This window comes from Seriola dumerili, unplaced genomic scaffold, assembly GCF_002260705.1.
Source record: "Seriola dumerili isolate Sdu_G_001 unplaced genomic scaffold, Sdu_1.0 BDQW01000138.1, whole genome shotgun sequence".
Taxonomy (NCBI): Eukaryota; Metazoa; Chordata; class Actinopteri; order Carangiformes; family Carangidae; genus Seriola; species Seriola dumerili.
The window spans coordinates 31,962-44,035 of record NW_019174393.1 but is presented as its reverse complement, the minus strand read 5'-3'; the positions used below and the strand labels follow the sequence as shown (position 1 = coordinate 44,035).

Sequence of the window (12,074 nt, the reverse complement as noted above, 5' to 3'; positions counted from 1 at the left end):
CCAGACGGAGGCTGTGCTCTGTGTGAGAGACAAAATAAGAGAGATTATCTGTTTTGGGGCCCGGTGGCCCGCCTGGTGGAGTGCGTGTCATTTGGGCTTAGTCTTTGGCCCAGGTTCGAGTCCAGCCTTTGGCCTTTTGCTGCGTGTCATCTCTCTCTCTCTCTCTCTCTCTCTCCCTCTCTCTCTCTCTCTCTCTCTCTCTCTCTCCCTCTCTGACCTTTTCAGCCTGTTTGTTTAGTTCTTGTTTGGACACGGACGAGCTCCACGTGTCCTCACACAGACAGGAAACATGACGACACTTTCTGCAAGTCACTACTATAGATGATTAGTTTGGGGTCAGGGTTCATTGTTAATATTAGAATACTGGTAAAAGTTTGTGTGTGTAAGTGTGTGTGTGTGTGTCAGTCAGCCGAGCAGCGTTGCCCTCTGGTTACCCGCCGCTCTTGTCATTTACATTTATAACATAATTAAGTCATAAACGAGGAAATTACTTGGCGGTGTAATTGGCTGAGTGAAACCACCCACCTGCCTTCATCTCCTCTCTTCCTTCCTCTCTCTCTCTCTCTTTTTCCTCCCGTCACGCTGCGTTCACGTCGCTCTCTCTTCCTCTATTCAGATACCAGATCACCATGTCACCACTTCACAGCTCAAAACACATGATTTAGCGGCGATTTACTCTTTAACTGACAGGAAGTGGAGGGAATGACTCTGCTCCACGGGCTGGAGAAGTCAGATTTCCTCCGCTGCTTGTCACAAAATAATCACAGTCAGTTCTGCGGAGGGTAATATTGTTATTGATAAATACCTACGGCTCAGTGATCAGAAGACTCCCCCACCACCACCTTAAATTTACAGATGTCCCTTAAACACCTCACATGCAGACAATTTGTAGACGCTATAATTTATAGATTGTTCCCTAAATGCCTCAAATGCAGACTATCATTAGACACTACAATTTACAGATTTCCCTAAACACCTCACATGCATAAAATTGGTAGATGCAATAATTTACAGATGTCCCTTAAACATCTCGCATGCACACTATCGGTTGATGCTACAATTTCCAGATTTCCCCTAAATGCCTCACATACAGACTATTGCACCAGACAAGAAATACAGGAAACCAAGGGCAAACAAGAGGGGTACTTAGAACCAAAAGCAACAAGTTCCCTCTTCTTCTATAAACTGAATAATCAAAATGCATTCTGGGAAATGTAGGAACTGACCACCTTTCTGTGGAAGAACATGATGAAGATTGTTGAATTGCCAAAACAAACTGCAGCAGAAACAGATCAAATACGTTACAGCTGAACTCAGAGTGACAGACCTGGAGATTTAAACATAACAATATAAACTATGACAAACATCAGTGTGTAGATATTCACAGAGGTCAAAGGTCAGAGGTCAGAGGTCAGAGGTACAGCAGTAAAAACATGGAGTCTCCATCATGATGCAAAGAAGCTTCAATTTGTTAAGACGTCAGGGAGGGACTTCAGCTCTTATGAAATATATAATGAGATGGACACACACACACACACACACACACACACACGGTGTATTTTACTTTACCAGCAGAGAGTGTGTGTGTGTGTGTGTGTGTGTGTGTGTGTGTGTGTGTGTGTGTGTGTGTGTGTGTGTGTGTGTGTGTGTGTGAGTGGTGGTGTGTGTTAGCTTGCAAAGGTGTGTGTGTGTGTGTGTGTGTGTGTGTGTGTGTGTGTGTGTGTGTGTGTGTGTGTGTTAGTTTGTGTGTTTGTGTGAATGTGTGTGTGTGTGTGTGTGTGTGTGTGTGTGTGTGTGTGTGTGTGTGTGAGTTATGTCTATATTTGACAGAAGGCCAGGGGAACATTATGAGCTCAGAGCTATAAAGTGTAAACTGGCGCAGAGAGAACAGGAGAGAGAACTACAGTAACTGTTTTAACTCCGACTGTAAATTTCAATTTAATGTTTCATTTTATAAAAAGGAAAAAACAAACAAACAAATAAAAACATCACTGAGCTTCCAAACACTTAGAGAAACAATCTCCTGCCTTCAAGAAACTATTCAAAAGCCACTGAGTTTAATAGTTTGATGTGTTTTTAATTCTTATTATATAATATCTAGAGTCTGTTTACAGTTTATTAGGAACACCAGCTGAAACTGATGCAGTCTGATACAACAGCCAATAAATCCTCCTACAGACGAGTGTTTCTATTATTTTGTCCAGCCTGTTTCTCTCAGTGAGGGTTGGCTAAATAACAGAAACACCTCTCTGTGCAACACGACACGGTTCAACAGCAGCACAGACTCCATCCTCCAGACCGATCACAGCTGAATCATCCGCTCAACATTCAGGAGGAGGATTTACTGCAGGACCGCTGCATTACACTGCATCACTTTAAGCTAGGCGTTCCTAATAAACTGCCACCTGAGTGAAGATCTTAATAGTTGTACATAATCACAGTGTTGTGTTGGTATATCATGTTGGTACAGGCTTTTCTTTTCTTTTTTTTACAACTAAATTCATGGCAAAACAATGACAAAAATAGCTGTTTAAAGAGATTCAAGTGTAAGAATTTCCTATTTTGCTATGTATTTCTCATAAACTCAAATTAATTAATTAAACTAAAATTAATTGATAAATTTAAAATTAGGCCTTAAAGCTCCATATTTTTCTCTTCTTCTGTGTTTTATTTGAAGTGTTGATTCATAAGAAGATATAAAAACCATCTCAGTGTAGTGTATCTGACTGTTTTCTGAGTGATCCAATAAAAATATAGCAGATTTCAGGTAAAAACACTCAGAGAAACCAAATCCTGTAAAGGTTTGGATGGTGGGTCCAGGTGGGCGGGGCTTGGTGACTGCTTTGTTGTGACATCACAAAGTTCCAGAAGTCCTGACGGCTGGTTTTAAGGCTCAGTTTCTGAATACAGGCTGTGTGCATTTCTCTGTGGACTGAGGCTTTGATACTTTCACAGTATTAATATAGAAGCTAGAGCTGATCTATAATCACACTACACATGGACACAGACCTTTACACTGGAGGAGCTTTAATGATTTCAATCATTAGCACATAGCCTGTAGCAGAAACTAGCAATGCTGTGCAATATCAAGTCAAATTAAACTCAGTATACTGTATATACGGGATGGTAGATTACAGCTGGTTTTGTCCATCGTTTCTGTCTCTATTAATAAAACAGACACGGTGAGATCCAGTTATAATAACTGACCAAAGTAAAACGCAGTTATTTGACACAAAGTCGAAAGAGTCGAAACAGAGCACGTCCAGTCAGGAGCTCAGATATTTGCTTTTACACCCACTGAACATGGTGATTCATTTAAGTAATGCATGCATGAACACACACACACACACACACACACACACACACACACACACGTAAAAAATATACATGCACACATACGTTTGGTCTGTTTGTTCTACTTTGATTAAAGCAGCAGGTTTAAAAAGCAGAGTGTGAGGTTGTTTGATGGATGATCTTAAATCAGTGCACACACACACACACACACACACACACACACACACACACACACACACACACACACACACACACACACAGTCCATCTATTTTGTCTTCCAGCCATTTTCTCTGCTCTCGTCTCCACAGTTCATTTTTTGTTACTGCAAAAAAATGAAATGAACTCATGACCCCAATAAACCAGAGAAGGATCAGGAGGTGTGTATCACTGTGTGTGTATTAGTGTGTATTAGTGTGTGTGTGTGTGTGTCTTCCACAATAACTTTCTGGCAGGTTATCAAACTAATGTATCGACGTGTCTCGTGGGCTCAGATCCTCTCGGCCCCCACAGACACATTTTGTTAATATGTCGTTTATTAAAAGACGATCGACTTCATTTGATTTTAAAATCATGATTTACTAAAATCTCCAGCGTCTTATCTCTTCACGCTGCAGCTAACGGCACACACAGGCAGTTACGTGTTTTTATTATTTTATTTTATTTAAAGTCAAACCCTGCTTCCGAGACAATCAGACAGCTCTGTTTATTTCCTCATCAGGAGCAGGAGAGAAAAACCAGCCAGAGTTTGATGAGGAAGCTGAAGTCGATTTTGTGGCTTAAAAAACAAAAGTCAGGAGCAGAGACGCTGCCATTCATATTTAGTTTCACACATAAAAACTGGGTCTGAAGCTCATCTCCTCTCACTTCCTGGGTCAGGCCTTGTAACTGGCAGTGGCTGACACAGAGTTAGCAGCTGTGCTAATGCTAACTCTCTATCTCTTTGTACTGACGGGGTTTCAGGTGTATTTAGCCCCGCCCCCCCTTGTCCCCACAAGGTGACAGGATTGGTTCCTTAGGTTTGTGACGTATGAAACCCTGAATCTGTGTTTGAGACTGTGATTGGTTCACTGCAGGTCCAGGTGGAAACACTCAGTCATGGAGTTGATGATTATTTCACTCACTCACTAAAAACATCATGTATACAAGATAACGTTTGTATATTCAGCATCACTACTGAAAGAACTGTGTTTTTTATAAGAGAAAAGCTGTTTCTGACACTTCTGCAGAGTCAAAGTCCTCGAAAAGTCTCTTTCTAAAATCAGATAATGGTTGTCATGGTTATCATATACAGTTTTTGACACATACAGATGTTGTACCTGCAGCTGGACATTAACCAATGTACAGTTTCCATCAGGTTTATTGTGTTGTGACGTCTCAAAGACTTAAAAACAGCTGATTACCACGGACAGAAGTCCTTCAGCACATGGAGACAGTTGGTCTCTGTATCCGCCGCTGCTGTTGATCTTAATGTCATGTCAGTCATCGGGCCGCAGGCGGCTCCGTTAACTAATCGCCCCCTATAGACACAACACCAATTAACTCCAGGTCTGTGTCTCTTCATCTGTCTGTCAGTCAGCTGGTCCACAGGTCCATCACACACACAGCTGCAATTACCTCTCGGCCTGTCGCTCTCGTTAGTCACAGCGAGTAGAAAGGTCACGGAGTTTGACCAGCTTCTTTCGCGGTCGCCTTTATTCCCGCTCGTTATCCTGTAACTCAGAGACAGAGCTGTGGAGCTGTTTGTTTACGTACCGGAGCGTGTTCTTTAAGGTGATGTAACCTCTGTTCCTATGGCGACAAGTTTACACAGATCAGTCGACTATGATCACATGATCAGATGTTGGACTGACTTTATGAAACAGTTTGATCGTGTTGAGAATATGACGCAGCGTCGGACAAACATCCAGCTCAGTGATAGCATGGATGTAGCAGGTTGTAGTTAGCGTAGCATCAAGCAGCAGGCCACACCGGAAACATCCCTTCAGATAGGGAAGCTAAGCTAACAGGCTAGGCTATGACATCGTAGCTAAGCTAGCTTTCATTTCCTGACCAGGTTTAACAGACTGACTTTTCATCTTTACTATTAAACAGGTGAACCCACTGAGCAGCTCAGACGCTACCGGCAGCTTTTTAGGTGAAATGTTTTCTAGCGTGACGTTTGGAAATCAATCACTACGCCTTAAATGTCAATATGACAACTCCGACCTTTTCACTAGTTTCTTCATTAGCTCTCTACATGACAGACGCGTCAGTGATCGGATCTTTCACCCGGAGAGAAACAGTGTGGGAGCGTCGCTCCGGCGGCGGCGGCGGCGGTGGTTCCACGCCGCGTCACGGCTCTGAGGCTGCGGGAGGACCGAGTCCAGTCCAGACCTCAGCGCTCTGAGGCAGGGAAACTGTCCCACGGCAGGAGGGGGGGTTTAAAAGGCTCGCAGCACTTTAGTCTCAATGACTCTATTAAACCACTGCATCTCTCTCTCTCTCTGTTTGTTCATCCTCTCTCTCTCTCTCTCCTTTTCCTCCCTCCCTCCCCCGGTGTCGGTGCCTCATTCCAGATGTTTAGGATGTGGATGTTGGTCCTCCAGGTGTCTCTGCCTCTGTGTTTGTCACGTTGGATCAGGATCTGCTGCTGGTTTTTTTGAGATGTGTTTACAGTCTGTGATGTTGTCATAATGATTATCCACTCGGGTTTTTTCCCTCGTGTGATTCACGGGTTCAACTCCACAGACCGTCAAACCCCTCGAGGCAAATTTGTGATATTGGCAGTAAATATAAATAAAATGTGACTCTCATTAGTTATATATAAAAGGTCAAAGAGCCCACGAGCACGGAGGTGTGACATCCATCCAAATATCCAGCCTGCCTCTCTCTCTCTCTCTCTCTCTCTCTCTCTCTCTCTCTCCCTCCCCCCTTCTCCCCATCGCATATGAGGATTTCTGAATGAAACGTGACTCGTCTCTCTCCCTCTGTCCCTCCACATCATCTCCATTGCAGTCGCTATGGCGACTGAGCGGCATCTATGACGCGCCGTCTCTCCCCTCTATATTCACTCTGTTGCCCTGGCGACGACCCAGACGTGCACTAAAGAAGAAGAAGAAGAAGAAGAAGAAGTCCCACAGACAGACGGACGCTGAGTGTATTCATCTGTAGTGGACCCACCGCTCCCCTTACAGTCTCTCCTACACTGTAAACGCGTGGTTGGGGATCTTAAGTCTTGAGCAGGGCGCTGTCATGTTGAAACAGGAACTGCTGACACAAAGTATTTAGATTCCTCCAAACCACGAACAACGGACACAAACGTCTCATGGTGTCCATATACTTTTGGCCACAGCAGAAGCTCAAACAGACTGCACATGGTGTCAGCTGTGATGCGTTTACTGTCAGCTGTTTGGTAATGGAGCGCTAAGTGAGTGTTTTAGTGGCGTGTTGTGTCTCACTGGATCTATTTCTGTTCACCTCCTGACTTCAAGCAGCGGCCAAACAAAAACCACCATGAGACTCATGAACCTGCTGCTGCGCGTCCACATCGTCTCTGCACGTTCCTGCCGTTAACGCCTGATCCACGCGCTTTACATTTCCATGCACGTTTATCTGTTTTACAACCAGAACAACTTCACTTACTCAAGTTCAGCTTCCTGTCATTAAAACTTTGGAAATGAATTGATTATTTTACTAAAATTTAATTCCCTTTAGTTATTTTTTCACAGGAAATCCATTAAATCTACAGTGAGAAGCTTCTATCAACTAAATCAGCAAGGAGGTCGTTTATCACTCGAACCTGTTTGTTTGTTTGTTTGTTTGTTTGTTTGTTTGTTTGTTTGTTTGTTTGTTTGTTTTTTAACCAAAAAGTTCGGAACAGATTTGCACCTCACTCGGTGGCTGGATGGTTCGTGGGTCAGTTTTGTTTTTATCACTTCCGTCAACATTGCGGGAAAGCGTCCTCTCTGAGGTAAATCTGCTTCCTGGTGTTAAAATGATTAGAAACGTGTCGTGTTCTACCTTCGGGTTGAGGACCAGCTGTTGCTCGTCAAAGTGCAGCAGAGCCACAGAGTTCGACTCCGAGTTGTTGACGAAGATCTGCAGGCAGGGATACAGGGACGTCCCCTTACAGTCAGTACCACAGGTAAACACACACTCGAACATCTCCTCCGGACGCAACACCGACACCACCTGAGAGAGGAGGGGGAGGGGGAGGAAGAGGGGGAGGAGGAAGAGGAGGGAGAGGAGGAAGAGGAGGGGGGGGGGGGGGCATATGAAGAAACAGGAAACCATGAACTTCAAACTGCCATTTACCACCAATGAATTTACTCATTTTCACCATCAGCTGGAGCTGGATCGATCGATTGGCTCTGTTGCAGAAATACAATACTTGAAACTGGAAAAACAAGTCTATAGTTGATTGATTGATTGATTGATTGATTGAAGAAAGTACATTAAAAAAATATCATCTGCATCACAAAACACACCACTAACGTCCAATAGTGCGAATGCGCAGGCAGCAGCAGGAAGGTTAAACAGATGCCAGAGAGCAAATCTTATATGCTATACTGTTTATGCTAGCAGCTGCACTGCTAGCATTTACTAATTAGCACTGAACACAAAGCACAGCTGAGTCCGTTGGGAACGTCATTAGTTTTCAAGGTATTTGTTCACAAACCAAAGACGTCAAGTGTCGACGTAACGATGGCGGCGATTAAACGTCGTTACAGTTCATCCTCAGGAGAGAATGAATCTGGTGGAAATGTATCCAACAGTTGTCCAGATGTTTCACTCAAAACCACGAAGTCAGAGAGTTCATCCTCTGGGGACCACGAATCTCCTCCAGATGTTACTGTGTCTCCAGGAACGCTTCGAGGGAATTCGAGGGTGGTCATTGGTAAAAGGTCAAGGGTCACGGTGACCTCACTTTCTTGTGAACTTTTCACTTTCAATCCGGCTCAAACATTTACTTCGACTCAAACATGGACTGGTCAGGGTTTGGCAGTCAAGGGTCAAAGGTCAGGGTCACTGTGACCTCTCAAAATGTTTTTGGCCTCATGAACGAAACATTTCACGAAGGCCTTGAGGGGCGTCCGACAAATTGGGCACGAACGTTCACATGGACTCCAGGATGGACTGATTAGAATTTGTTGCAAAGGTCAAAGGTCACTTGACGTAACTCGATAAAGAGCTGCAGCCGGACTGGTTGGCAGATTCAGACGACCATGAGGTGGTTTTTCTAGTTTCTAGCAGCAGTGATCAGAATAACACACCACACGTAAACGTCGTAGCTGCTGAGTCTGAACATGTGAGCGAACGTGACCCGAATCTTCCTCATATCTCACGTTAATGAAGAGCGATGGCGGCAATTCTTCCCCCCGCTCATTACCGGACTGAAATAACAGACGCAGCCATGAAAGTAAAAATATCAATACAAGGTAATACGCAATCAATCTGTGCAGATTTGATCAAAGTCAGAGCTTTGTTCATCACTCACCACGTCAGGGAGCCGCAGTGAAGTCCCAGCATTGAGATTTATGTTCTGTGAAGCAGTGGATTAGTGAATGACAGAGCACACTGTCACGGACACGTGACCGTGGACCGTTTATTTCAAAACAAGAAAAACAAGGAAACTAAAGGCTTCCACTCTCTGTAATGCACCGACATTATTTCAGGACAATGCAATAAGCTAACAGCCAAATAAATCAGCGCTGTACGAATTCATCATCCACAGTGAACAACAGCAGCAGCAGCAGCAGCAGCAGAGCCGCCTGTGATTTATGAAAACTCCACGCGCCGCGCAAACACTTTTAATACTCCGCAACGGAAAGTGACGCAACGTGGAGGAGGTGAAGGAGATAAGGAGATAAGGAGGTGAAGGAGGTGAAGGAGATAAGGAGGTGAAGAAGATAAGGAGGTGAAGGAGGTGAAGGAGATAAGGAGGTGAAGAAGATAAGGAGGTGAAGGAGGTGAAGGAGATAAGGAGGTGAAGAAGATAAGGAGGTGAAGGAGGTGAAGGAGATAAGGAGGTGAAGAAGATAAGGAGGTGAAGGAGGTGAAGGAGATAAGGAGGTGAAGGAGTTGAAGGAGATAAGGAGGTGATGGAGTTGAAGGGGATAAGGAGGTGAAGGAGATAAGGAGGTGAAGGAGGTGAAGGAGGAGATAAGGAGGTGAAGGAGGTGAAGGAGGTGAAGGAGATAAGGAGGTGAAGGAGGTGAAGGAGATAAGGAGATAAGGAGGTGAAGGAGGTGAAGGAGATAAGGAGGTGAAGGAGGTGAAGGAGATAAGGATGAGAAAAAGGCCTGAGGTCGGTTTAACTGTATAAACAGGTATTTTCAGAATAAAGGTCGTGTGTTTGTTCTCCTCTGGAGGGAGCGGAGGATTTGAACCCACAGCTGACGTAACACCTGACCCTGTTTGAAGTCTCCAGTTTTCTCTTGGCTGCATCGCTGTGGGCTTCATGTCGTAGTCTGCTTTTACTTTAATCTGGACCACTTCCAGGATTCAAGCCCGGCACTGCTGAGCCACAAAATAACGTACAAATAAAGTTATCTCCATTATCGGTCCATTTGTTAATTATTTTCTTCAGTTGATCAATTATCTATGTTTTTTTTCTTGATCGACCGATTGAAACTCTGAGTTGAAACCCTCGGCGTCGCTGACAGTCTGCTGATGATTGACAGCTCGGTGTCAGACATCCTGTCACATCTGACAACAGCCTCATCATCTCCGTCCATCATCATGAGGAAAATGGAGACCGACACGCCCACTGACGCGATCACTGATCACTGATCTGATTCCTCTTAGTCCTGATTTATTACTCAACACTTCTCTCCTCCTGAGTGGCTGAAGGAGATTAGCTCAGATCATCTTATCTGCGGCGGGTGATACGGTTCAAATCACCATCACCACTTCAACGAGGATATTTTCCAGTACAGACATAAAAATCAGGTGTGAAACATCATCGTCATGCATGAAAACAAACACTTCAAAAACCAGTTTGTGTCAGTTTTTATCTGAAGTTGCTTTAAACAACGACTGAGTATAAACTTGTACAACAGAAACATCATCAGGACGTGAATCTGCTGAATCTGCTGAACACTGAATTCTCTTCCTGTCCAGCTTCCGAAGATGCTCATTAAATTATCACAGAGCTGAAGGTGACGTCTAAAACCCCCAAAATATTCAGTTTATTATGATGAAGAAATAAAAAAATAATGCAAATACTACCAGAATAAGATACAATAAAAGAATATTGGGCACTAAATGAATTAAATAAATGAATAAATAATGTCTATTTATCATTATTACTATATTAGCAGAACTTTTACTTTTTCACTTCATCATTTCCTCTTTCTTAACTGTAACAAAGAAATGTTCCTGTGGGGATCGTTAAAGTTTTGTCTCGTTCTGATGAATTAATCATCAAAATGTTTTGGGATTATTTATCCGTTTTTCTCAACATGTATCACAGCTCCTGGAAATATTATTTAATCCTCCTTCACTAATGAAAATCCTGAACTAGTTGTAGTAACTTGTAATGGTAAAACTGATGCAGTAATACAGCTGTTATATAAATATAATACAAACTTTTTATTATTGCTACAACACATATTACTATTACTAATTCTAATAACAGACTTATTATTATTATTATATCACTATTAATGTAAATTACACTGTTAGAAATAACTTTAGTTTAAGTCCTCTATGTTACATTTATAACATTTAATAAATGGTGTTTAACACATTAAATGTAATTATAAGCAGGTATAAGAATAAGAAATATTCTATATAATTATAACAGTGTTGTATTATATTTGTATTCATTTAATTCAGTTGGTTTGTCGCTGTAAAATACATTAATAAACATTTAAATGACATTATAGTGAAGCATTAACTCCGTGTTTATAGACTAAACGACTTACAGTAAAGTGTTGCCCCTTCACTAACTAGTAGCACTACCACTACCACAACTAACTAAACTACTACAACTAGTCCACCGCGGTCCGGAGCGCCGACACCGGCTGCGCGCAGCGGTCGGTGGCGGCAGCTCGGAGCTCGTGTGGCCGGGCTCACCGTGCAGTTGGCCGGCTTGCTCTGGAGGCTCTGCAGGGTCGGGCTGAGCCAGCAGAAGCCCAGGATGAAGAGGCTGAGGATCCCGCAGGCGATCAGGAACAAGCCCAGCCTGATGCTCTTGTCCTCGGCCTCGGAGTACTCGTACGACACCCGGATCTTCGCCATGGCAGCCCCGCGGAGACCTCCGCCGGCATGGAGAGGAGAAGAGGAGGAGGAGGAGGAGGAGGAGGAGGAGGAAGAAGAGAGAGATAGAGAGAGAGAGAGAGAGAGTGAGAGAGAGAGAGGATGGGTGGATGGAGGAGGAGGAGGAGGAGGAGGAGGAAGACAGAGGTGGAGGCGACGCTCGTTGCCTGATACTGAGAAACTGTTGAGTTTAAACACCGGCTGCTTTCTGTCTCTACATCTGCTTCATCTCCCTGCGGCTTCATTTAGGCTTCCCTCCCTCCCTCTCTCCCTCCCTCCCTCCATATCTCTATTTCCATCCCTCTCTCTCTATTTCATACTCTACTGCTTCTATTTTCTCTCTGCCCTCCCTCCTTCACAATATCTCTTCTTCTTCTTCCTCTAATTTTTTGTCTCTTTACTGTAAAAACAAAAACTACCGTAAAACTTATACTAAAGGGTTAGTTCACACAAAGTACATCATTTATGATGCATGAACTGTATTTTTATGATGTGGACTTTTATAGACTTTATGGCCAAAAGTATGTGGACACACCAA

The 12,074-nt window shown here is 43.6% G+C and overlaps 1 protein-coding gene across 1 annotated transcript in view; it reads right to left on the bottom strand.

The window, feature by feature from the left end:
* The window catches only part of kcnmb4 (potassium calcium-activated channel subfamily M regulatory beta subunit 4), a 24,027-nt gene extending 12,479 nt beyond the window's left edge, over positions 1 to 11,548 (bottom strand). The window contains exons 1-2 of the mRNA XM_022749744.1: positions 11,354 to 11,548; positions 7,295 to 7,465 (exon numbers count right to left, since the gene is read on the bottom strand). Of these exons, the coding sequence (XP_022605465.1) occupies positions 7,295 to 7,465; positions 11,354 to 11,518 (336 nt within the window). The 5' untranslated portion in view covers positions 11,519 to 11,548. The remainder of the gene's footprint in view (positions 1 to 7,294; positions 7,466 to 11,353) is intronic.
* Between the last annotated feature and the right edge of the window lie 526 nt (positions 11,549 to 12,074).